The 26,153-nt window shown below is 48.7% G+C and overlaps 2 protein-coding genes and 1 non-coding gene across 8 annotated transcripts; 1 reads left to right on the plus strand and 2 right to left on the minus strand.

Moving 5' to 3' along the window:
- Positions 1-506: 506 nt before the first annotated feature.
- Positions 507-17,050, plus strand: LOC143007469 (ATP-dependent 6-phosphofructokinase, platelet type-like). 6 transcript variants are annotated; one of them, XM_076158822.1, is made up of 23 exons: positions 508-745; positions 3,249-3,322; positions 3,706-3,783; positions 4,388-4,577; positions 4,672-4,837; positions 4,925-4,969; positions 5,109-5,217; positions 6,327-6,422; positions 7,027-7,119; positions 7,560-7,685; positions 8,563-8,627; positions 8,769-8,838; positions 10,484-10,630; positions 11,187-11,257; positions 11,435-11,522; positions 12,191-12,343; positions 13,344-13,496; positions 14,119-14,283; positions 14,477-14,538; positions 15,251-15,362; positions 15,460-15,559; positions 15,641-15,746; positions 16,021-17,050. In XM_076158822.1, the coding sequence occupies exons 1-23, from the start codon at positions 646-648 to the stop codon at positions 16,172-16,174; spliced, it is 2,523 nt and encodes an 840-aa protein (XP_076014937.1). In that variant the 5' UTR covers positions 508-645; the 3' UTR covers positions 16,175-17,050. The 6 variants fall into 6 exon arrangements, with proteins under 6 accessions (XP_076014938.1, XP_076014936.1, XP_076014937.1 ...); XM_076158823.1 differs by lacking the exons at positions 6,327-6,422; positions 13,344-13,496 and adding an exon at positions 5,597-5,692 and having other exon boundaries at positions 507-745; XM_076158821.1 differs by lacking the exon at positions 13,344-13,496 and having other exon boundaries at positions 507-745.
- Positions 5,285-5,376, minus strand: trnar-ucu (transfer RNA arginine (anticodon UCU)). The gene is given in 2 exon segments: positions 5,285-5,320; positions 5,340-5,376. It is a non-coding gene; the product is annotated as a tRNA-Arg (tRNA).
- Positions 17,051-17,306: 256 nt separating the features above from the next.
- pitrm1 (pitrilysin metallopeptidase 1) lies at positions 17,307-24,459 on the minus strand. Its single transcript, XM_076158816.1, has 27 exons — positions 24,241-24,459; positions 23,904-24,009; positions 23,628-23,734; positions 23,377-23,528; positions 23,179-23,293; positions 22,941-23,037; positions 22,451-22,611; positions 22,137-22,263; positions 21,902-21,990; positions 21,659-21,787; positions 21,465-21,578; positions 21,172-21,268; positions 20,933-21,067; positions 20,595-20,733; positions 20,366-20,482; positions 20,130-20,259; positions 19,759-19,879; positions 19,522-19,598; positions 19,228-19,393; positions 18,979-19,079; positions 18,778-18,898; positions 18,628-18,684; positions 18,418-18,530; positions 18,206-18,331; positions 17,933-18,078; positions 17,698-17,800; positions 17,307-17,515 (listed from the first exon to the last, which is right to left on the minus strand). Exons 1-27 carry the CDS (start codon positions 24,285-24,287, stop codon positions 17,422-17,424), a joined length of 3,087 nt encoding a protein of 1,028 aa, XP_076014931.1. The 5' UTR covers positions 24,288-24,459; the 3' UTR covers positions 17,307-17,421.
- Positions 24,460-26,153: the final 1,694 nt, after the last annotated feature.

Raw genomic sequence — 26,153 nt, forward strand, 5'->3', positions numbered from 1 at the left:
GTTTCAACACTCTGGTTATGTTTGCATTACTCAAAGTTATGAATTGTCACATGAACTATTGTGTTCCGATTGACCAACCAGTTGCTCGCTCTCTCTGCCAAATGCAATTGGTTAGAGTTCCTTATTTGTAGTACGCGATATCAATATGAATACAGTGATTGAGCTGTCAGTCATGGAGTCGAGTGCGTCATTGGTTCGCTTTGCTTTCTGATGTTCAGGCCAAAGAAGGACGTAAAATAATAACAAGCTATCACTCTGCCGCTGTTTCAAGAGAACGTGCAGTCTCCCGTGAACCGCTCACGTCTACACGAGCTACACTAAGTTTCCATATAGATACAACCCAGCTTCAAAACAATCGACAAAACGAGGCAGAATTGCTCCTCATCCGTTTTGTAGAGGGCTTTGTTTAGTCGTCCAGGTAATGGAGCGGAGTGAGTCATCTTCTCCTATATATGATCTCTGTTGAGGAGCACGCGCGTGTCTGGAGGAGGTGGGCGTGGCCGCGGTGCCGCGGTGCCGCAGTACTACAGCCGCTCCCCCCGCCGCCTCTCCGCCAGTCTGCCGCTCCTCCCGCACGGCTGACCGGCTGGATATCTGACGCTCACCCGCACAGGACACACGGACGGAACCGGGAGATCCCCAAGCATGGCGGCGCCGAAGCGTCAAGACACCCGGAAATTCTTCGAGAATCTGTCCGGAGAGGGAAAATGCATCGCCGTGCTGACCAGCGGAGGAGATGCTCAAGGTACCCGTGCCGAGTTCCATCCTCGGACACGAGCAGCGGGGAGACTTTAGTTCTGTCTGTGCAACCGATAACTGATCGATAATTTCTGATTCACTGCATCGATCAGGAGGCTGTAGTTGTTCTCGTCTTTTCCATGACCAAACACTTCATTTCCTCTCATTTCCTTGTCGTTGCTTCCCGTTTCACTTAGATGTTATCTGGGGGAAATGGGAATCTGTTGCATTTCTTGCAGATTCCATGATGGTTTTGACTTTGGGTTCAGGTTTTAGGAGGAAAAAGCGCGTTAGACAAGTAAATAATAATACAAAATAATATAAACGTGCAGGTTAATCAAGCGAAGTTTCAGCGCACTAACGAGGCAAACAGAACGGAGTTTAATTTTGTATTTTGCTATTTATAACAAAGCTTTTAGTACAAATTCTCCTCCAGTCAGCGAACAACTGTCAGTGTCTTTATTTAAAAGCTGTTTAATGAAGGTGAGCGGCGGTTATGCAACAGCTGAGAGCCCTCAGCTTTAATATAAATGATACAAATACGGTTTATATAGCGGCGAGAATGATTATGATTCAATAACACGTTTGAAGCCGTGTTTGTGGCTCATTTGTATACATTATCACGTCAACAATTAGTGTTATTAGTGCTTATTGAATCATTAATAAGTGATTTCTCAGGTGTGTTTCCGTTATCAAGTCCTTCATCTTTGCCACTGATTATGTTCCGGACAGAATAATAAGTCGAATAGTTAATTTAATAAATTATCTAAACCCTTTTAAAGACAGATTTATAGACGGTGTGGAGATTTTGTGTCTTTCTTGCATCACGGAGGATGAGACGAGAAGGACCATCGTCAAGCAGCCACACAACGCATCACTTCCGATCAGAAATTTCACAATAAATCCGGTACACGTTCACTTTCATTGTGGCGCTTTCATTTTGAAGAACTTGCAGAGCTCTAACTAGCGGAAGTTCTCCCTGCCTACGTGAGGACCCGCGAGTAGACAGCAGCGTGGTGGAATTTCTTCGTTTTAATGTTTAAAATAGTCTAATAACGTACAATTCCTCTTTCATTCTTCTTTATTGTAGAGTCTGATCTTCTGGGCGGGATTATAAACTGATTTGTTTGCTGAAGTTGTTGATTGACGTCATCGGTTGTTGTAGCTTTTTCCTATACTTAATTTATATCCGGTTTACACTCTGTATTTAGTGAAACACTCGATGTGAGTAAGTTCAGGCTGGTTTGAGCGTCATCATGAAGATACATGTATGAGTCTTGTTGTTCCGCTCCCAGCTCCCAGTGCAGGAGGTGAGCTGTCAGTCATCGCGTTAGGATTAAGGCGCTGTTACGTAACACTGGCAGCCTCCAGGGTCTCATTAAAGTGCTGCAGTGTGGCCTTTTACACTCTTGGGGCAGCATCACCTCAGCTCCATGCCTGTTATATAAATGCCTGTAAGATTATTGTTTCTAAAAATGAACCCAGAATGAATGAATCTGATTCCTTTCTGCTTAACCTCATTGAGCTCAATGTTCCATCCAAACTCATTTCACGTGTTAGCACAGATTCCCTGCATCCAATCAGATATGTTCCTGGTCTCTTAGCAACATGAGTTGGCCCCGTCGCATCCCATCAGCACGTGTTAGAGTAACACACTGCCTGAAACCGCGGCATCCTCCCTGAATTAAACATTGAGCACAGAATGTCACAGAGTTTACTCAGACATTAGTTATTAAACCTGCAGCCACCAGACCTCTGTCTGTTTGTTCCACATGTGAGGAAAGAGCAGCGTTGACTTTCCTGCTCAGGTTTCTGCAGGATGACCTAAACACTTTGTGAATACTGAACAAACGGCGTTAGAGGACTCAGAGGACCATATGGGGCGTGTTGTTGTCTGTGAAGTGGTGACGGAGGATTGTTGGCTGGTGTCTCTCTGCCTGTCCCGCCGTGTTGGCTGGACGCCTGACTGCACTCATTAACACGCTGAGAGAGAGAGAGAGAGAGAGAGAGAGACTTGTCCTAGAAAGAGCTTCCTTGCCTGCCGTCAGATGAGATCAGTCACCTGAGGTAGAAGCTGAAAGCACGCCGGCTTCATGTTCAGACTTGAGGATGTTCCCTCGCTCGTGCAGGCAGCTTCAAACCTAGACATGATTTCATTTCTTTGTTTGTTTGTTGTTGTACTCAGTTCTTATTGGCTGATACAGTTTCTCCTCATCGTCCCCACCAGGATCAATAATGTTTCAGCGCTGTTCTCAGTCTGTGTCTGCCTGATTCCTCATCCCAGAGTCTGAACAGCTCATCTGCCTATCAGCCGCTTGTATATTTCACGTTTCTTCAGGCCTTTTTAATCGTATTGTTTGGCTCTAGTTAATGTGCTGAGTGTGTGTCTCCACCCTTCTAATATCCACTAAGTGCTCAATCCCTCACTGGACGCAGACGCAAGTAAAACCGGTGTCTCACTCTCTCCCCCTCCCCTCCCCCTCCCTCCCCCCTTGTACCTCCTCCCCCAGGTATGAACGCTGCGGTCCGGGCGGTGGTCCGGATGGGCATTTACGTGGGAGCGAAGGTTTACTTCATCCACGAGGTGAGAGACACTCACACACCGTCTGAAACACACACAAGTACATCAAACCTTAGATTCCTCATTTACAAGTGTGTTAAATGTCCAATATGCTCTGTAATGAATCAGCCTGAGTGCTGCTGTCCTCCTGTGACTCACACACACACACACACACACACACACACACACACAAACACACACACACACACACACACACACACACACACACACACACACACACACAAACACACACACACACACACACACAAACACACACACACACAAGCTGCAGGCTGGGAGGAACAGCAGCCGGGCGCCACGACTGTGCTGATCGTTTGGATTCATGCCTTAATGTGTGTGTGTGTTTGTGTGTGTGTGTGTGTGTGTGTGTGTGTGTGTCCTCTCAGGGATACCAGGGGATGGTGGACGGAGGGGACAACATCCAAGAGGCCAAGTGGGAAAATGTCTCCAGCATGTTACAAGTGGTGAGCAAAGGAAGCAAACAAATCACTGCACATTCAGAAGTGTGTGTTTACAAGCAAACACATGAATCTGCATCAGCACTTTAGTGTGAGATCATTTGGTCGTATTGTAAACAAACACTTCACTCGCTGGTCTGTACATTCTGTGGGTGTGGAACTAAGAGCAAACGCTTTTCACCCTGATCTCAAACGACCACATCGCCCTGGCAACAGATTCCAAAAATATTCTCTCCACAAATCAGCGTCACTCTTCCCTCGGGACTGTTATTGTCTGGGAACATAATGTGATTTAGGGCTGAGAGTCATTGTCCTCGGTGTCTCTCTCTCGCTCGCTCTCTCTCTCTCTCTGTCGCTCTCTCTCTCTGTCTCTCTGTCTCTCTGTCTCTCTCTCTCTCTGTATGTGTCTCTCTTTCTCTCTCCCTCCCTCTCTCTCTCTCTCTCTCTCTCTCTCTCTCTCTCTCTCTCTCTGACTCATGCGTTGGGCCCGAGGAGCAAAATTGAGAACCCAGCATTCCCCCCAGTGTCTAATTTAATGGAGCATAATGGATTAAATTTGATAAACACACACAAGTGATCTCACAACATTTTGCGTGTGTGCGTCCCTCAGGGCGGCACGGTCATCGGCAGCGCTCGCTGTAAGGAGTTCCGGGTGCGTGAGGGTCGCCTGAGGGCGGCGCTCAACCTGGTGCAGCGCAGCATCACCAACCTGTGTGTGATCGGGGGGGACGGCAGCCTGACCGGAGCCAACCTGTTCAGGGAGGAGTGGAGCGGCCTGCTGGAGGAGCTGGTGCAGCAGGGTGAGCAGGTCAACCGGACGCTGCCTCTCTCTCACACACACGATTCAGAAAACCATCTGAAACATCTGCATCCTCTTCCTCTCTGCGTCTCCAGGCCTGATTGACAAGGCGGCAGCTCACAGTAACTCGGAGCTCCACATCGTCGGGATGGTCGGCTCCATCGACAACGACTTCTGCGGCACCGACATGACCATCGGCACCGACTCGGCCCTGCACCGGATCATCGAGGTGGTGGACGCCATCATGACCACGGCCCAGAGGTGAACGCCGCCGGAGCAGATGCAGGTCTGAGCTCTTCTATGTCAGATGTGTGTTAAACGTGTTCCTGCTGTGTGTTTGGTTTGCAGTCACCAGAGGACGTTTGTGCTGGAGGTCATGGGGAGGCACTGTGGGTAGGAAACACACTTCTATTTATAAACTCACATAAGAAGAAGAGCAGCTGGAGCCATATATGGACATATGGACGCACATTCACAGTGTACATATTCAGAATGGAGGCCAGCTGAGGCACGTGTGTGTGTGTGTGTGCAGGTACCTTGCTCTGGTCAGTGCCCTGGCCTGTGGGGCAGACTGGGTCTTTATCCCTGAGATGCCCCCTGAGGACGGCTGGGAGGACAGAATGTGTCAGAAACTGTCTGAGGTAACACACACACACACATATCAAAAGCACATCAGCAGCTTCATAAAGGTTATTCCCTGTAAAACTCCGACTCTGGTGGGACTCGAACCCACAACCTTTGAATGACATCTCAAGTGCCTGACTAGAAGTCCAACGCGCTATCCGTTGCGCCACAGAGCCACACACACACATTCACACATTCTCAGACGGTCAGACACAGACACAGACACAGACACAGACACAGACACAGACACAGACACAGACACAGACACACACACACACACACACACACACACACACACACCACGCACCACGCAGCACACACACCACACCACACACACACACACACACACACACACACACACACAGTGATGTCAGAGTGTGTTTTGTCACCGCTCAGATCCGGTCCCGGGGGTCCAGGTTGAACATTATCATAGTAGCTGAAGGAGCCGCCGACATTCACGGAAAACCCATAAGCTCTGAGTCTGTGCAGGATGTGAGTACTGAGCGGCTGAGCCTGACACAGAGGGGGAAACCAAGAGCTGGAGCCGACCCGTGGTGGAGCGGCGCCAGAGCCAGAGACGCCTCGCCACTTTCTCCATAAAGTCCAGATACTTGCCACATTCTGAGGGGAGGCTTCTGATGTTCATGATGATCAAACCCTAAAAGGCATCAAACCCTAAAAGGCATCAAACCCTAAAAGGCATCAAACCCTTAAAGGCATCAAACCCTTAGAGGCATCAAACCCTTAAAGGCATCAAACCCTGAAAGACATCAAACCCTTAAAGGCATCAAACCCTTAGAGGCATCAAACCCTGAAAGACATCAAACCCTTAAAGGCATCAAACCCTTAAAGACATCAAACCCTTAAAGGCATCAAACCCTTAAAGACACCAAACGTAGTGATGATGTCATAATCGTTGTGTCATCTGCAGAAGAGGAGACTTTCCTCAGAATGTGTCAGGTGGCCTCTTAAAGAAGACGCCTCCCTGTATGAACACACAGCTCCTTGTAGAGTCTGAAGGCACCTGGCAGGTCTTCCCTCCTCCGTCTCCTCGTCCGGCTCTTTGGGAATGCAAAACATTTCCTCTCATGTGTTCGTGTGCGTTTGCTTCTTCGTCTCCCTGCAGAATCGCGCGGATAAGAAAAGGCTGAACATTATAATCGTAGCTGAAGGAGCCATAGACGCCCACAACAAGCATATCTCTCCTGATTATATCAAGGACGTAAGTACGGCCCGGACCTGAAACAGCGGCGGCACGCTTCCCTTCATAGCATGGAGCTTCAGCTGGTGGTTCTCCTCAGGGTGGGGACTCATGTGTGAAGTGTGTCTGCAGGTGAATCCAGACCCAACACACACAATGAAACCCTGCCTTCAGGACAACCACGCCGTGTCTCATCTTCTGTCCTCATCTCACATTTGCATCCCGTCTTGTCGCCCTCGCCATAAGTCTCAGTTTGCATCGTTTGGTCTCATGCGAGCCTTTAAACGTTCCCCTGCTGAGCTGCCTGCTTCCTGACGTTCCCAGGTGATCCCGTCAATCCCGTAGTCGCTGAGAACTGTCTTGTCCCGTCCCGTCCTCCCGTAAGCCGTCGCTTTTCTAGCTAAACGTTAGCGCATGTGTGATAGAGCGAGAGACTAACATGGTAGGAGATGTTTTGCATGTTTCCCCCTCTGTGCTTCATGCATGAATGTGATGCCTGTCAAAGTCATGTTGTAGACCTTATGTTCAAACTTGTTAATGTAGATCTGTAGAGGTCATTAGTGTGTGTGTGTGTGTGTGTGTGTGTGCTTTGTTCTCACTGTATGTCCTCCTGCCTGTGGTCTAGCTGGTGGTGCGCTGCCTGGGCTTTGACACCAGGGTCACCATCCTGGGTCACGTCCAGAGAGGAGGGACGCCTTCTGCCTTTGATCGCATCCTGGTGAGTCACAGTATACATGTATATGACATTATGGGTCTTTGCTGCTGAGGCTACAGTCTGGAAATGAGAAAGGTTACAACAACAAAGCAGAAAATGTGCACTTATACTACAAATCATTAATAGTCTTTGCACAATTTTAATAACAAAGGGAGAAATGTAGCTGAGCTGAGTGTAGAGGGGCGGAGCAGGGGGAGTGATGCAGGCTGGGATATGTTAGTGTTGCTGGTAGTGGTGTGTGTGTGTGTGTGTGTGTGTGTGTGTGTGGTGTGTGGTGTGTGTAAGACTTGAGTGTGTGTGAACTCCCCCCTGCTGGGCGAGTAGTAATTTGAAGAGCCTTGTTGTTTTGAAAATAGCCGAGCTTCTGTCAAGCAACTGGAGAAAGTGTAAGTTAGTAATGACCTTATTCTGCAGTGTGAATGACCTTTACATGACCTTTGCAGGCCAGTCGTATGGGCGTGGAGGCGGTGCTGGCGTTGCTGGAGGCGTCTGCCAGCACTCCGGCCTGCGTCGTGTCTCTGGTCGGGAACCAGGCTGTCCGGCTTCCACTTATGGAGTGTGTGCAAATGGTAAGTGTGTGTGTGTGTGTGTGTGTGAGAGAGAGAGAAAGATCATCATCCGGTCATCCAGTGACCAAGTGTACAATGATAAACACAGTTATGTACGGTTGGCTGCCTGCCCACAGGTTTGGATTGTTCGACACACACACACACACACACACACACACTGAGAGCGTTTCCTGTTTCCTGTCACACAGCGACACAGCACTGAGGTGTAAAGCAGCTTTCAATATACAAATCAATCCTCTTACCGTGCCACAGCAACAGTTTGTTCAGATCAAAGGGAATGAAACCTCCAACCTCTTTCACCACAATTCAGCCACAGACAGCAGGACTTCTACAGGCGCCCCCTGGTGGTGGAACACAAGACAGGAAATCACTGCAGAGAATTAAAATCGTTTAAACCGTTATGATTCTCTTAATGAGACAGATAATGTTGTTCAGGCAGGATAATGTTACTTCCTGTAATTTTTCATTGTAAGTGAACTTGCCTGCTTGTCGTCGAGGGGCACTTGGATGTTCCTGGTTGTTGGTGCTGCTCTGGACAGGTGTGTGTTGTCGTGACAGTTCAGTGTTATGGCAACTTAGAGATCCTCACCCTGCAGAGCAGCAGCAGCAACAACATGACCTCAGTGTGGTTCAGTACACACAGCACACATGAGCGTATACATCCTCACATAAAGCTGCTGCTCTTAGCTGTAATCAGGCCGAGTCAGAGGAAGAAACGTAGAAGGCTCAGATGTGTGAAGGGTTAATGACTGATGGAGTGAAGACTAAAGATGAGGAGTACACAGAAACAAATGCACCTATAGAAGTCAACAAGCACGTATAGATTGTAAACTGTGTGCAGTGTTGAGCTCCTCCCCTTCTCTTCTGTCGTCATCAGACACAGGAAGTGCAGAAGGCCATGGACGAGAAGAAGTTTGAAGATGCGGTGAGACTGCGTGGCAGGTAGGGAGAGGATTTAGAGATTTGAAGGATTTAACAGACGTGTAATGTAAATTTGGGATTCATTTTGGGTTTACTTCATAGTTTCCAGTTGACACACACTCTCTCTCTCTCTCTCTCCCTTTCTCCCTCTCTCTTTCTCAGGAGCTTTGAGAACACTCTGACCACTTACAGGCTCCTTTCCAACCGCAGCGTTGACTCTGAACTTCCTAATGTGAGTATTAAATGGAGAAAATGTCACAGAAACACAAAAAATAGATTGTGTGTGTGTGTGTGTGTGTGTGTGTGTGTCAGCATTTCTGAGAGCTGTACATTAGTATGAGTTATTTCCTTGTGTGTTTTTGTCCTGACTGAGACGAGGAGGAGGAGGAGGAGGAGGAGAGTGATGAAGAGCAGTGTGATGTATGTGATGAGTAATGAGGCCTCAGCTGTAAGCTCTCACTCAGCCTCAGCCCATAGATCCTGAATGAACCCGGTCACCTGTTGATCCACTTTGTTTGTTTACTCAGAGCTTCAGTTTCAGGACTAATTCATTCAATTACTTTACAGAGATGAGACTGAGAGCTCCAGTCTGTTTCTATGGTAACAGCCGTCTCCGCCCCTGCTTATTATAAACATGGAAAGCTTGCATTAGCTCTGCACAGCACAGCAGCGGAGGAGGAGGAGGAGGAGGAGGAGGAGGACAATGGCAGCATTGTTTGCGTTCTGCTTCATATGACTGAAGTCGCCTCCTCACTGTGACATCAAGCCTGCAGTGATGGCTGACAGCGTCTCTGCCTCATGCCTCAAAGTGGACCGGAGCCACGCCCTCTCTGTGTGTGTGTGTTTGTGTGTGTGCCTCACAGAGAGCACACACACACTTTCACACACAGTCTTGATGAGTTTTGGGCTGCACTGCTTTAGTCCTTCTTGATTGGACTCTGGACCATTTTTAGGCAGCAGCCCTCAGTTTGAACTCCATTCTCTCGCTCAACCATCTCAAGGCAGCGTGACTATGAACCTATGACCCTATGACCTTATGTTCCTATACGTTCCTAGTCACGCCCACATTTCTGACCGCATGGGTTTGGAAGCCAGTAAATGACCTTGATATAATGATATTAAAGGATGAGATGATTGACAGTGAGAGTTGGCCGCCTGTCCGTCATGTCAGTATCATATAGTTTGTCCTCTGCTCCTGTTTGATGGAGTGTGTGTGTGTGTTTAATGTCATCATCAATACACCGGCTGGAGAAACTACAACAATGCTTTAAAGGTCAGCGTGCCTAATGAGGCTGTGTGTGTGTGTGTGTGTGTGTGTGTGTGTGTGTGTGTGTGTGTGTGTGTGTGTGTGTGTGTGTGTGTGAGAGAGACCTGCATTTGAATGTGGACAATGTACACAGCACTACCTGGGCTGTATGTAGAGTGTGTGTACACTTGTGTCTGTAGATGAAAGTGAGCTGAATCTAAACTTTAAAGGTTGAAGTGTTGAGTTAGCTTGTTAGCTGCTGCTGCTTTGCCCCGTCTGTTTTGAAGCTGTGGCAGTATGTGGCTTCTTGCATGGGACGATCTCACCTCTGCCTGCTGCTCATCTGCTCCAGACCAAAGTTTCCCAGTCAGTGAGACTAGGACGTCTGGAGGCAAACGCTCCGATAAGACCAGAGACCAGCAGCTGAACTCTGAAATTGAAGAAGATATTGACCTGAATTGGATGAAGGTTCCAATGACTGGGACAACTGACATGTACCTGCTGAGCTGTGGTACATGGATCTGCCAGAGGCTATTCCCTTTCTCCCATATGTGTGTGTGAGTGAGTGTGGGTGTGTGTGTGTTGATGAGTATACGTATGTGTGTGACTGCTCCTCTCTGTCGCCCTCCAGAGCTCCTTCAACGTGGCGGTATTGAACGTCGGTGCACCGGCGGCAGGCATGAACGCCGCCGTCCGTTCTGCCGTCAGAGTGGGAATCACAGAAGGCCACAAGATGTTTGCTGTCAGCGACGGATTTGAGGGATTCTACAAAGGACAGGTAGGTGTGTCAGAGATAGAGGGGGGGGGAGGGGGAGAGAGAGAGAGAGAGAGTGTGTTTTTCACAGCTGCGTCTTGATATGAAACATTTCACTTTGCTAATTTAGTAACAGGAGCACAAACAGGAACAACTTCATTTCTCCTTTCTCTCACATCGCTCCTGTTCTCACCTTTAACAAGAGCACAACTTAAATAAACATCACAGTCACGCTGAGCACACACCAGCTCTGTACACACACCACACACACACACACACACACACACTGGGAGGTGACACTGCTGGCGTGATTGTTCTCTCCACGATCGGATCTCAGAGAGAACTTAAGCTTGATATGCTAGAAAGATGAAGTAAAGCAGAAGGGAAGCAGCACGAGGTCATCGTGACAAAACAGACCCACGATGAAGACCATGGAGTGTTAAAGCCATGTTTGTCCCTCCCAGCTGCTCCGGTTGCTCTGTAGGCTACATTCACACGCTCTGTCTTGATGTGACGCTCCATTTGTTTCTGCCAAACTCAGTTTTTTAGAGAGCCTTTTTTCTCTTCCCTTGTCTGTCAGATTAAGGAGTTTAAATGGGGAGACGTGGGCGGCTGGACGGGTCAGGGGGGTTCACTCCTCGGGACTAAGAGGTGAGTTAGGTGTGGTTGAACTCCCCTCTACTTCCTGTGAGAGAGTGAGGGCTCTACTGTAGAGAGGAAAGGTTTGTGGCGTCGTTCCTCGCCAATTAACGAGCGTCTCCTTAATGCTCTGAGTGGGAAATGGGATCAATAACTCAGGCCTGATGGATTCTGTTTGTGTTTGATCAGAACTCTTCCAGGAAAACATCTGGATAAGATCGCCGAGCAGATGAGGATCCACAACATCAACGCCATGCTCGTCATCGGAGGCTTTGAGGTGTGTATGGACGAAAACCTCATACTAATGTTCAATCAATACAGTCCAGTGTCTCTAACTCATTGATTTGACGATTTAATTTCATCTTTCTCTGTATGATTAAGACGTATTAACTCATATTTCTCTGTTATTAGCTCAGTCAGTCTCATTTTAAATTTAGACATATTAATATTTGATTGTAGATTTTGTAGACCTTTGCAGCTTTGCCAGAAACCATTCTGTGTGGAGCTACAGTGTCCACTTCCTGTTTGTGTCGCATCGTCCCTCCTGATTGGTCTGGCTCTCTCCTCATGGCTCCTCCCCCCTGTCGACTCCTCTCACTCTCTCTCATTACAAAGCCACACCCACCTCAAAGCCCCTCCCATCCTGTTTAAGCTCCTCCCACAGCACGTTCTCATCCTTTCTTCATCCCTCATGGTTGCCCCCCCTAGTGGTGAGCTTGTTTAAGTGCTGCCGTTTGGTTGATGAGATGTTTAAATGATGGATGATGCACTTAAACATCCTATACACTCGTCCTCCACCCTAACCTGTCTTCACTTTCTGTGCCAGACGATCTCATATCCCATCCTCCCCCCCTCTTCCTCCTCTTCCTCCTCCTCGCGCCTCATTCCCCTCTTCTCTTGTTAACGACACTGACACCCGACTGTTGCCTGTTGTCGCCGCTGCAGGCCTACCTGGGAATACTGGAGCTCTCTGCTGCGCGGGACACACATACCGAGTTCTGTGTTCCCATGGTGATGGTGCCGTCCACCGTCTCCAACAACGTGCCCGGCTCAGACCTCAGCATTGGCGCAGACACGGCTCTGAACGCCATTACTGACGTAGGTACAGGTCTGGCTGGGTTAGAGAGCGAGTGTGTGTGTGTGTGTGTGTGTGTCTGTATTTCACACACGCACACACACACACGTTGCCCCAGCCTTTCAGATTTCTGGGGCTTCGCTGACTGACGGCTCACATCCGGACACTTGACAAGGAGAAGGTCAAAGGTCCAGTCTAGTTAGTAATGTTGAGTAACGATCACGACGTCATCATGTGTGAGTCGTCCTGGTTGCCATGTTGGTGTCGGAGGTGAGCCGGTCAGCGGGGTTGCCAGGTAAGTGTGGAGGCATGCAGTCCCGTGTTGTCGCATGTGTTTGCCTCGTGGTCGTGAGTCTGCAGCTCCTGCCTGTGTTTGTTTGCTAAACAACGGATGATGGACGGCCGTCTGCTTCAACGCGACAGAACAATCACATGTATGTTTGGATATGAGGACAAATCCTCTGTTGTATACCTGAATCCTTCAGAGTCCTGTTGTTTTGAAGCAGGCCGGCCCTCCGTCTGCTCTCAGCGGCTCTCTGCATGTCTTTAAATACGTCCTGCTCCCCTCGCTGCACTTTAAAGGAAATGTCATCCAGGAAACGTCTGCGTATCTCGAGTCCCATCGAGTCGTTATCTCCACACGTCAACACCACTAACATGTCGGCCCGTCTTCTCTCAGCCGATGGGAAACGGACATGGACACACACACACACACACAGACACACGTCACAGGGCTGCGTCTGAATCAGTGGAATTACATTGACAGTCTCCTTTTCCTTGCTTCCTTCACTCAGAGGATGAGTGATGAGTGGAGGCAGTAGCAGAGTTTAGATTGAACGTGATTAGATTCGACAAACACGCTGGAATGATAAGGAGCTAAATAACGAAGGAAGGAGGACGAGTGAAGAGAGCCTGTGTGCGCCATCAAACAGCCTGTGGATCACTGTCAGCTCCCACCAGAACATACTGTACACATGTAGTGTGCCCCCTGGTGGTCTAACCCTGTCTGATGGCCACCACCAGGCCTTCGAGTCCCTGCTGCAGCTGTTGGAGGCCCGGGGTCACTACGAGGAGTTCTGCATCCCGATGTGCATGCTGCCCGCCACCATTAGTAACAACGTGTGCGGCACCGACCTCAGTATCGGCGCCGATACGTCGCTGAACGCCATCGTGGAGGTAAGAGCCGAGCAACAAGAGGCCTTAAAGGGAACGTGACGGGTAGATTTACTGAAGCTCGGGAAGCGTTCCAACATAAATGAGGAAAGAAGAGAGAGGAGGATGGAGTCTAAGTTTACTTTGACTCCAAATACAGAACTGAACTCGTCACATTCTAGGGGCACGACTTTCTAAACACACCACAAATAACTGAGCATATTAAAGAATAAATATCCAGATGAAGTGAAGAATTTGTGAGAGAGATCACAAACTAAAGAACCTCCTACACTTCAGACCTAATCTCATTACTAAGTACTTAAGTGTTGTCTGGTGCTGTGAGCATGATGATGACATCACAACGTCCCAACTTCTGTTCTGCAGTGTGAGTAAAGTGCAGGTCAACACACACATCTGTAGCCCCTCTGCAGGTAACGTTTGTCCCAGCCGTGCTTGGAGCATGCAGAGTGAAACTATAGCAGCATGTTTAACCCTTTATGCTTCATGTAGTCTGTATGCATCTGTGGTTGCATGTGTAGCTTCCTATGCTAGACTCCTGTCTGTCTGTCTGTCTGTCTGTCTGTCTGTCTGTCTGTCTGTCTGTCTGTCAGTAACTGTATCTCGTGTGTGTGTGTGTGTGATTCAGACGTGTGACCGTATCAAACAGTCGGCCAGCGGCACAAAGCGTCGCGTCTTCATCATCGAGACCATGGGAGGATACTGTGGCTACCTGGCCACCGTGGGCGGTCTGGCAGCCGGCGCCGACACCGTCTACATCTACGAGGAGCCGTTTGACATCAGAGATCTGCAGGTCAGAGAGCCGATTAGAGTGTTGCATCTACTTCATTTATCAGACAGGTGGAGAGAGGGGCTGTGGTGACCTCTAGTGGCGGGAAAGCTACACTGCACCTCCCCCTTTTCAGGAGGTGCGGGGAGCGCCGGCAGTTTGTGATCTGGGTCGGCTGGCACAAACACTAACCTGAGTCTTTCGCTCTGTGTCTCAGGCCAACGTGGAGCATCTGACGCAGAAGATGAAGACCAGCATCCAGAGGGGCTTGGTGCTCAGGTGAGAGCCGCTGCCGCCGCCGCCACACGACCTCCTCCTGCTGAACCTTTTAAAGCAGAGAGGTGGATGGTTTTGTAGATGTTTTAATCCTGTAGCTCTGCTCACATGGACGTGTGTGTGAGAGAGAGGGAGACAGAAGAGCTGAAGCGGTCTGAGATGAGATGAGTTGTTTTTATTTTGGAGGTGAAGTTTTTGTTCTCAAGGTGCCAAATCTTTAAAATCTCACGTGTTTGCGTTTCGACCTTTACTCGACTCCTTTTTATTAGTGATGTCATTAGTGGCGTCTATTTTAGTCCTCTGCACCACGGCGTGTGTTGGAAACGCTCCCAGCAGGACAGGCAGGCTGTGTGGAAGTAGGACACACTGAGCATGCTGGACAGCCGGTAGGTGACTTAGTGCATCTGCTTGGTTTTTAGCGTTACAGTCAAGAGCGGGAGGCGAGGGCGAAGGACGCCGCAGCATAAGCAGCTGCTCGGGGGCCCCCCGCGGTGCTCAGGGGGCCCGGTGGTAGTTTGGTCTTTGGAAAACAGATTTTGACGCCGTTTGAAAGACAAAGCCTCTAAATGAGTCTTTACTTTGTACAACAGTTTGGAATTGGATTGATTATTTGGGATTTTCCAATTATTGGGATCAACAAGTAAGGTCGCCGACCAGTTTACCATGCTGTGGATGGATGACATGCATCTGTGTGTGTGTGTGTGTGTGTGCGCAGGAATGAAAGCTGCAATGAGAACTACACCACAGACTTCATCTACCAGCTTTACTCTGAGGAGGGACGGGGAGTGTTTGACTGCAGGAAGAACGTGCTGGGCCACATGCAGCAGGTCAGACACACACACACACACACACACACACACACAAACCCTCTCCTGGTTTATCTCAGATGCCAGCATGTACATGAAATCCCTCTCTTCCCCTCAGGGTGGCGCTCCGTCTCCATTCGACAGGAACTTTGGCACCAAGATCGCTGCTAAAGCCATGCAGTGGATCACCAGGAAGCTCAAGGAGTCCTACAAAGGAGGTAAAAGGCTCCTTTGGTTCTGTGAATGTGTGTGTGTGTGTGTGTGTGTCTGCGTATGACTCACCTGTACTGTTAACGCAGGGAAAGTGTTCGCCAACTCGGACGAGACGGCGTGCCTGTTGGGGATGCGACGCAGAGCTCTGGTGTTCCAGCCCATGTCCCAGCTCAGAGATGAGACAGACTTTGTGTAAGAGGACACTCTCACTCCCAACATGTCCACACGTGTGTGTCTGGTCCCATTCTCTGGGGAAACATCCAGCAGGTTTACATCTTCAAACCTCCCAAAGGATAAATGAATCAGAGTCCAGTTAAACAGTTTACCGCTCAGAAACACATTGACCTGGATCAGCAGGTTGAAAGGCGTTGGGGTCATGACCTTTGCTTCATATTGTTGTTGTCCAGCCTGATGGTGGCGCTGTAACAGCCACTTATAATAAATGTACGCTTGTGTTCCTCCTCAGCCACAGGATCCCCAAGGAGCAGTGGTGGCTGAAGCTCCGCCCCCTGATGAAGATCCTGGCCAAGTACAAGACGAGCTACGACGTGTCCGACTCGGGCCAGCTGGAGCACGTGAGCCGCGTGCGACCCCGAGACGGCGACGTGGCGACCATCTGAGCCCCCGCTGTAAAATGAGAACACACACACCGGCCTGAGCTTCATCACTAAACGCAGCCACAGCTCCTCCTCCTCCCTCACACGGAGGACGGACGATCGCTTATATTAAATTATGAAGGTTTCTGAAAAGGGATTTAAGAGTAATGACACTTTATTGGAGATAGCCTCTATATTTTCTAGAGATTTTGATTGAGAATTTATCCAAATGGGGGTGAGAGGGATTGGAACTCAGCTCCTCCTCATGTAGCTTCACTAAACTCTGTTTTCTAGCTCCCTGACCAAAGTTATTAAAAACGTGAGCACCTCTAATCATGTAGACGTTAAATATTAGTTGAAATTTGAAGCGATCTGGGAAATGTGACCTCTGTGCTACATTCAGGCTCAGCTGATGTGTTTGGTTACTTTTGATTCCCCGCAGCACTTTGAGCTCCATTTCATTGTATCGTACTGTAAACTCCCTGAAGCTGCTTAAGAAGAGGAAACACCAGCCAGCAGGGTCGCATCAAACATCTGAGCTCACAGGTCAGGGCCCCTATCTTGATTGTAAGGGCAAACCTGCAGCCTGGAGGAGGTATTAATACGACTTTAGGACCAGCTGGCCGTGTGTGTCCTGTCACCTGCTAACTGTGTGTGTATGTAGGAGTGTTATGTGTGTGTTGTTTTGTAAACTTTGCTGTTCGTATCCACCCTGGGCTTCGCAGCGTTTGTTTGTGTGTGAGTGAGTGTGTGTGTGTGTGTGGCAATAGTGATTATTTGTCCCTGAAATTTGCTGTAGTTTGGCACTGAAGTGGAGAAAGTCTGTGAAACCTGAAGGCAACATTCAAATGTGTAACCGGTGTCCTCTCACGGAGTAATAAAGCTTCTATTGTGATCTAAGCCTGTGTGTGTGTGTGTGTGTCTTAAGAAGTTTGTTTCTCCAGAATAATGAGATAGAAAACTCTAAACTGAGCTACAACCAAATTCAAAGAGATCGAATTGTCCTGTTAATCACACAAACTAACAGAAGAAGAGTGGACTCAGATTTGTATTCCAAAATTATAATGACTCATTCACATGTTCATAAATACACAGAGTTGATCTGGAGATGAGGTCATACAGTAGTGAGCGCTGTGAGTTTTCTTTCCGTTGTGCGTTTTCTCTCAAGCTTAGAGTTTTGTAGCCGCTGTGGCGAGTCGTCCTGTGAACTCATCATGATGTGGATCCTCTGATCTTATCCTGTACAAGCAGAGTCTCTGAGCGGTGACGGATCATTTCACAACCCATGAGGGATCTTTCTTTATGGTCTCGTTCTCTGGGCCCAGTATGGCGACACCACACGTCCTCTGACCCATGCCCAGGTACCTGCAGGGACACAACAACAAACCTTTAGGTCTGCATGCAGTCTGGGGTCAAAACAACACCTCAGATAAACAAGGACTGTTCTTCTGTAGGGTTTATCTGACTCTTATATGACTCCTCCCTGTTATAGCTGCCGTATATTAACCCTAAATCACAGCACACAGAGTGATGAAGACGTTTCTCACCTTTCGGCCACGTCCACCAGGTGACTGTGTGTGACGGCGAAGAGTCTTTCTCTGTGGCTCTGCTTCATCTCGTCTGTGACCCCGCTGAAGAAGAGACCCATTCCTGCAACGCAAGGACAAAATGAACACAAGCCACAACAGGAAGTCACTGTGGCTGAGTAACAAACATGGAGACCAAAGCTTTGATCCCTGTAAGCGTTTGTCTCGGCCTCTTTGAGCGTGGCGGCTGTCTTACCTTTGCCTGAGGGGGCCACAGGTGAGTCCACGGCAGAGAAGACAGACAGCTTGGCCTCGTCGATGTCCTGCTGGGTGAACTGGCCCGACTTGGCCCAGTCTACACCTTTACGGAACGCCGACAGAGTCTGAGTGGAGTTTGGGTCCCTAAGAGGGAAAGGAGGAAGAAGAACTATGAGCCCCACTGAAGCTTGATCGTTTTAACATTGAGGACAAAGTCTCATCTCCAACCAAACCACACATTTGTCCACCTGGGTGAACTTTGCCGCCCCACCTGTAGGAGTAGAAGGAGAAGAGACCGCCTCCTCCCATCCTGGCCCCGCCCCCATAAGCCCCGCCCTTCTCTCTGATCTCCCCGTGGAGAAACTTTGCCGTCATCATCCTGGCGAGGATGCAGAGACTGACGAGAAGGAAACACACGAGAGAGAACATTGTTAGCCAGCCAAACAACGCACACACACTTGAACTAAAAGGGTGTGAGGCTACCTGGCGTAGTCCTGGTGGATGAAGGGCACAGTGCGAATACACTCGCTCACAAAGTTGACAGAGAATGGCAGCGGGAAGAAAGTCTTCATCTGACACGGCTGGAAATGTGGCTCCTGAGCGGGAGAGGCAAAGAAGAGTCAGAGAGAGTCGACCTGATGATGACATCCACATCTGAGAGGATCCTGAGGCAGAGGTTTACTTCACACTCACAGAGATGAGTTTCCTACTTGGTCCTGATCCAGGCTGGGTCAGAGCATCGAGCGGCCTCTTTAAAGAAGAACAACAGGGTCACAAAGGGGAATCATCAGCTTTGTTGTGCTGTGACAAGAGGAGGTGGGAGTGTGTGTGGTCACGACTCACCTCGATGATGTTTGGACTGATGGGTTTGGGTCCCTTCCTCTTTCCAGCGATGTCCATCATGAAGAGGTCCAAGTGTTCGGCAGTGCGAGACATCTTCTGTGGAGCTGCATTGACCGCACACCTGTGGGCACGCAGACGAGTCAGACGGGAGGGAGACAGGGACCCTGAGGGGCATCTGGCCCCACACACACACACACACACCTCATGTTATCTGGGTTGAGCAGGTGTCTTCTGATCCGGGGTAACGCTCGCAGGACCTGGCTGAGGTCTGACATCTCTGCGATCCTCTTCATGAACTTCACCTGAGGTTCACATGAACACAACACAGAGTCTGTCAAATAACAATTCATGATAAACAATGTAAACAAACCAGGAACTGTAGGACAACAGGCAGAAACCCTGGGAGCTGTGGTTACGTCTCCTTTTCTCTCTTTGTTGGTGCGACCTTACCTGCTCCATCCCTCCAAACGTCTCATCCAGCTCCCCTGCTGGGGTCAGGTGGCGGCCCGCCCTGGTCATGGCGTAGATGTGGCCGGAGTTGGAGATCCCGTTGGCCAACTCCTGCGCCGCCATCATCACCAGCACCCTCAGGCGCTCCTGGTCGTCAAAGCGAGGGCTGGAAGACAAGAGGACGATGAGCTTGACGGCAAAATAAGAATGCGGGCGAACACATCTCCGTCTCCTGATCCAGAAGATCACGTGTAGCGATCAGAAACTCCTACACGGCTACGTTTGTGGACCTACCTGTTGAAAATGTCCGTCCACAGCTGAAACATGTGTGGAAGGTTCCTGTCCAGGCAGGAGGAGAACAGGACGACACCCTGACCACATGGAGAGCAGAGAGGAAATGAGAGAAACCAAGGCAATAAAAGCTTTGACTTCCATTAAAAGGTAATTAACAGGTATGATTGATTATTATGTCAGTGCTGTTTAAGTTGATACTTCTAGGATTCCACACTTCTGTAGGTTTTTGGCACCGACCTGCTCATAGGCGTCCAGCTGGGTGGAGTCGGGGATGATCATCGTGGAGACAGACATGCCCCCCGTCCTCAGATCCATCTGCTGGGCCTGCTGCCTGTAGTCCAGAGCGCCGCAGCCCATCCTGGTTTAAGACAACACAACACAGTTTGTACGTGGGAGAGGAATACACGGTACACACACACACACACACATATATATACAACTTCACACTGTTAGAATAAATCACACTGACTGATCGACATCCACATCTCACAGCTTCAATCTCCTCTTATTTAAAATTCATGATTGATGGATTTATGTTAAGTCTAGTAGTAGAAAGTATTCAGATATTGGAATGCTCCCAGGTCTCCTTCTGGTCTTTAGGAACTCACTGGGTGATGACACTGCAGAAGAGTGGGACGTAAAGCATGAGGTCAGCTGGCAAGGTGTTGAGACTACACATGGCCCTGAAGTAGACCAGGCCGTTGGTGGGCTGCTCGCAGAACTGCACCGGCACGCCCGCTGAGGAGACGAGGGAAGGAAAGAGGGATTTAAGACAGAGAAGAGAAGCTGGAAGGATTTATTATAAAGTGCATTATAAGGAGGAGTTGTGCTGTGTGTGTTCTACCTGCACGACCCATCTGGACAGCAGTGAGGGCTATGGTGGGGGCGATGTCAGACACCTTCAGCGCAGGCAGACAGGAAGCATCCTGAGTTTGATTCTGTGCCTCCAACAGCTCCAAACCTGCTCAAGGGAAGGAAACCGTCAACTCTGTCTGAGGTCTACTTTATCGCTGAATATAATACAAACATCTAATGACACAACTGGCAGCTTAACCCACAGCCTGAGCAGTTACCTTTCTCATAGATCTCCTTCTTGTCTCCCTCACTAAGGTCTTGGATCTTCTTGTGGAGCTTCTCCTCCTCGGCCCTGGCCTGTTTCTCCAGGTAGGCCTCATCAGGGCTCATGGACAGAGTCAGACTGTGGGGGTTCTCCTGCACCATGGGGGGGTCGACGGGAGATTCAAGTCAAACACTGGAAATACTCAAGACAGACACACACACACACACACACACACACACACACACACACACACACACACACACACACACACACACACACACACACACACACACACACACACACACACACACACACACACACACACACACACACACACACACACACACACACCTTGAAGTAGAGCTGGACTTTGTCCTGGAGGAAGCGAGGGTTTTCCTTCAAGGCCTGTCTGAACTTTGAAACGTTGTCGCTGATCTGCAGGAGCTCCACCGGGTCGCCGTCATGGTTCCAGGATGATGCAATGTACTGGTGACCCACACACACACACACGTTACATTCATGTATAACCCATGAAGAGCTTATTAAATAGAAACAGAACCACATTGATTCACAGCAGCAGGTTGGCTTACCGAGGCCAGAGCCAGGCCAAAGTTGGTGGACTGGTGTTTCATCTGGATCTCGATCTTATGGAGCAGAGCCTCGATCCTCTCCTCCTCAAAGCCGTTCCTGCGTGAAGACAACAACCCGTTTCCAGATAGCAGTAACAGTTTTTGTGTGAGAGCCAGTTGTTCATCTTCTGCCTTCAGCCTGACCCAGCTCTGTGTCTCTGCTTGATTTGCAGCTGAAAAGTCCTGAAACTGAACCCAGACTGAGACTCAGAGGTAAACCCAGACCCGTTTGCAGCCCGGTGCTCAGCACTCACGTGATGATGTCGTTGATGGTTTGGCTGATGATCTGTTTGACCCTCTCCAGGTCCTCCTCAGCCATCCCCTGCAGGCCGATGCTGAACGAGGCCTCCTTGGTGCTGCCGTCGTACCTGCATGAGGGGAGAGCTCAACACGTTGATATAGATTCATGCTGCTACTTCACAGACAGACACTTTGTCCTCAGACTGACCCGACCACAGAGGAGAAGTCCGTCCCGATCTTGGGTTCGATGAGCGCCTTGTAGAAAGGAGCGTTTGGTCCGGAGATCATCAGAGAGGAGAGCAGGCTGAGAGTTAAACCTTCAAACGTGTCTGTGATGCTGTGCAGAGGTAAGGCAGGGTAAAGGTCAGGAGGTCAAAGGTCAAAACTGTCAAATATTTGTGTGAAATTTCTGTCAATGTCCTACAAAATTATATTAGTGAAAGTTCCTTACTCTCCCAGCAGGTAGCTCACACACAGTGTGTTCTGCCGGGCCGGATCAGGAGCCAGAGCGTCAGGGCCACATGTCACATGATCCTCTCTCTGAGGGAAACCATCACATGTACACTCTTTATCTGGGTAGGAGTGGTCTGTGTGTGTGTGTGTGTGTGTGTGTGTGTGTGTGTGTGTGTGTGTGTGTGTGTGTGTGTGTGTGTGTGTGTGTGTGCGTGCGCGCGCAGTGGACTTACCGGGCTGCTCCAGTGAGGCTGAGACGGGACCTGAGTGTTTGGGTCGATGTGGTTGAACCTCGACAAAGCTTCTTCTTCTATCTGCTTCAGATGCTGCTCCAATGGCAAGTCTCCATAAGTGAAGAACCTGAAAGGGGATAGAACACACACACACAAATACAAAGGCTGAAATACAGGCTATGTTCTTGTTCAAGTACTGTCCTAGATGCAGTGTGTGTGTGTGTGTGTGTGTGTGTGTGTGTGTGTGTGTGTGTGTGTGTGTGTGTGTGTGTGTGTGTGTGTGTGTGTGTGTGTGTGTGTGTGTGTGTGTGTACCTGGCGTTGCTGGGGTGGTAGTGTGTGGCGTGGAATTGTTTGAGCTGCTCCCAGGAGAGGTCAGGGATGGCCAGTGGCTCTCCTCCCGACACCACAGAGTAGGTGTGGTCAGGGTACAGTTTGTTCTGAAGGTGCTGGGCGTACAGACGCTCATTGTCCGACTGCAAGCAAGCAAGCAAGCAAGCACCACACACACACACACACACACACACACACACACACACACACACACACACACACACACACACACACACACACACACACACACACACACACACACACACACACACACACACACACACACACACACACACACACACACACACACACACACACACACACACACACACACACACACACACACACACACACACACACACACACACACACACACACACACACACACACACACAGGAAAGTGAAAGCAAATCATTAAGGGTGAAGAGCTTTTTGTCTGAAAGCTGAAGTGTAGATAACAGAGCCGACTTACGAAAGCTCCCTTCATCTCATTAAACACCACTCCTTTAAACATCAGAGGAGAGTTTGAATCTGTGGGGTTCTCGTTCTCCAGCCTCCAACCTTCCTGCCTGACGAGTCAAACATATGGATCAATCAATCAGTCACTACTTCTGTCAATAAAACCTTTCTACAAACACTTGGAAAGTTATTCACAAAGATCTTTGGCTAGGAGGGGATAGAAGATGTTAGTATAATATAAACACACTCACCAGAAGTCCTGCTCTCGTAAACAAGGGAAGAAAACTGCATCCAGGTAGACCGACAGAAGGTTCTGGAAGTCCTTTCCGTTTTGGGTAGAGAAGGGATACATGGTGTAGTCGCTGGCTGTGAAGATGAAGAAACCACAATCAGGCCACAAAGACAGGAACTCCATGTGTGTTTGGCATTCTAAAAAGGAGTGTGTGTACCTGTGAAGGCGTTCATGAAGGTGGACAGGGACCTGTTGAGCATCTTGAAGAAGGGGTCTCTGCAGGGGAACCTCTCAGATCCACACAGCACCGTGTGTTCCAGGATGTGTGGGACCCCCGTGTTGTCCATGGGGGTCGTCCTGAGCTGGACACTGAAACACAAACAGAGAAAAAGCTTAAGCTCTAACGACTCACCACTTTCACACACAGACTATACCAGTAAATAACGACTTGTGTACATGTAAACCCACCTGAAGAGGTTGTTGGAGTCATCCCGGGCGGCGTGAAGGTACTGGGCGCCGGTTTTATCGTGTGTCAACTTCACAGCTGTGATAAACAAATCAGGAACGGCTACGACCTGAGGATGAGGAATAATCCTTCACTGACAGGAGAGGAAGGAGCTTGTACAGTCCATGTAATGATGCGTTTCTATAGTAACCTGTTGATGGACAGCTCACCTATATTTCTCTCTCAAATATAACGGAATGCCACGCGTGTATATGTATAGATATTAACATGACTCTCACCTGTTTGACAGTGAAGCCGTGGATCTTCTGCCCAGGCTGGTGGAGCAAAGCTCTCTCTGAGGCTGAGGAGCTCTTCAGCCTCCATGCGTGCTGCTGCCCGCTTAACCTGAGGCGATTGAACTCATATTATATATAAAATAACCCCACAAACACAACAAAACAGAGATACGAGGCTTCACAATAAGAGCAGAGCCCCAAGCAAACAGGGCAGGACATTGTGAGTTTGTTACATAAATGCTTAGAAAGTGTTTGTCGTGAACGAGCAAATAAAATAAATGATTTTATAAATTTATGACGGCTCGGTGTTAGATTATGAATGTAATGTTAGCTAACTTACCTGAGATGTCGAAGTTTCTGTAGCACTGTCTTCGTTTGTCGGAACATTATCTTGATACAGTCTACAATATATATAAATGACAAACAAAAGAGCGTTTATATCTCTATGATAAACTACGTAGTTCAACGGTTTCTGTGTTGTAACACTCTGCATCTCTTTTCAAACGTCCTCTCATGCCGACTGGAGGTTTGCTGCCATTGACACATGCGACCGGCAGCGCACTTAAAAATGGACGTAGCACCTGCGCAGACTGTAGATCTCACAGTCATGTCCTGTGCAGATACGCCTGCTTTGTGCATTATAACTCTATGAATGTGCCCAATTGTGAGCAATTTTTGGCACCCATGAGCCAGACTTCCACCCACAAACATCCGCGATTCTGGTTGGTCGAGTGTGAAAAGAAGCGACCACCCGATTGGCTAAGCGTAGTAACTGTAACATTACCAAACCGTGACTGGTAACGGGACTGTTTGAAGGGCAGCAAGGAAGCAATGTCAAGGTAAATAAATATAAAATCCAATAACTCTGTCTGTTTAATTTGTATTTTAAAAGAAATCTTATTGATATTTTTCGAAAAGACTGTCTAAGTTTAGCTCAATTTCCCCTAAAAGTGTAATTCGATTTGTCTGCCAGCAGATGGCAGTATGATATAAGTTTTAGTTAGTGAAAAAATGTCAAAACGTTATTGGTTTGAAACCCTTCTCTATTACGCTTCAACACGTCTTGCTTTTATAAGGAATCCAACTCTAACTTGCCGATTTTCAGTTCCCCTACATGAATTATTAGCATTAAATCTGTTCACTCACATAATGCGTGTTGTATTCAATGATTCCAGCATTCCACTGGAGGTTATTCTATTTCATTACAGATCATTGTCTTCACCTGGATTCAGTCGGTCTTTAATCCAGGAACAGGTGGTTATATGGGCTGTGTCCCATTTCGGAGGACTGCTGCAGTTCAGGAGCAGGATCCTACACAGACCCCATTTCCAGAGCCAACATGTCACAATGGGCTGACAAGTCCTGTCCCAATTTAAAGGCTCCCCCAAGGGCAGCCAACAAATGCAGCCTGCTGTTTGCTGAATGTGGAGGAAACAGTGGTGCAGCCTCTGCACTGCTCGGTATCCCACAATCTATCGTGTGCTGGTCATACGTTTACAGAGACAGTTCTCATCAACCGGACAATTAACATGTGACTACAACATGTATGAAGTGTTTTTGTTAAGATGGCCAATCACCGATAATTGACCTAACTATGGAATGAAAAAAGCCACCACCATGTTCTGAACTACAGAGCATTACAGGAAGATGAGCATTCTGTTGAAACCTTTTCATTTGCTCTGGTCCAATGTTTACAGGCTGTAGTGAAATTAAACCTTGTTGTAAACTTTGTAGGCGGGGGGAAGCCAATTAAGGGCAATGCTCAGCTGATAAACCTTAATTAAGGAGCACCTAAACGCATCACCAGTTCTGGTCTCTGTGGGTTGGACCACAGATAATTTTGGCACATCTAGTATCTGGAGTATTAACGGAGGAAAGGTCAGGTCAGTGTGAACCTTATGTGTACATTCTGCCTGTCTCTGTGATGAGATGAGGCTATTAAAGATGATGGAGGGCCCTTATAGCTGTTGGGCAAGGCACTGATCTCCATCTGCAGGTGAATATGTGAATTACAGTGAGAGTTTGCAATTCAAGACAAAAAACATCCGTGCTCAACCACTTGTGCTTGGATAAGGAAGCTGTAAAAATGACGAGAGCCGAGAAAAGCATCACGATCTGAGGCTTTGTTTCCTGTGTGACAGTGATGGATGGTTTAAGGCCGGATGAACTGTCAGATGGACAGCCCACACCTGTACACAATCCTGTGGATTACCTGGAAGAAGAAGCACATCAACAACAAGGTGCCATCACTGT

The sequence above is a fragment of the Genypterus blacodes genome, unplaced genomic scaffold, assembly GCF_046128005.1.
Source record: "Genypterus blacodes isolate CSIRO-AG114 ecotype Tasmania unplaced genomic scaffold, CSIRO-AGI_Gbla_v1 ptg000089l_1, whole genome shotgun sequence".
NCBI classification, from domain to species: Eukaryota; Metazoa; Chordata; class Actinopteri; order Ophidiiformes; family Ophidiidae; genus Genypterus; species Genypterus blacodes.

Excerpts from the sequence above, each read along its gene's own strand:
- LOC143007469 (XM_076158822.1), top strand. The coding sequence starts at position 646 with ATGGCGGCGCCGAAGCGTCAAGACACCCGGAAATTCTTCGAGAATCTG. Across the intron at positions 3,323-3,705 it reads AGGTTTACTTCATCCACGAG|GGATACCAGGGGATGGTGGA; the intron begins GTGAGAGACACT and ends GTGTCCTCTCAG. Across the intron at positions 4,578-4,671 it reads GGAGGAGCTGGTGCAGCAGG|GCCTGATTGACAAGGCGGCA; the intron begins GTGAGCAGGTCA and ends CTGCGTCTCCAG.
- pitrm1 (XM_076158816.1), bottom strand. The coding sequence starts at position 24,287 with ATGTTCCGACAAACGAAGACAGTGCTACAGAAACTTCGACATCTCAG. Across the intron at positions 24,010-24,240 it reads CAGAAACTTCGACATCTCAG|GTTAAGCGGGCAGCAGCACG; the intron begins GTAAGTTAGCTA and ends CAATCGCCTCAG. Across the intron at positions 18,899-18,978 it reads CTCAACCCAGATAACATGAG|GTGTGCGGTCAATGCAGCTC; the intron begins GTGTGTGTGTGT and ends GCGTGCCCACAG.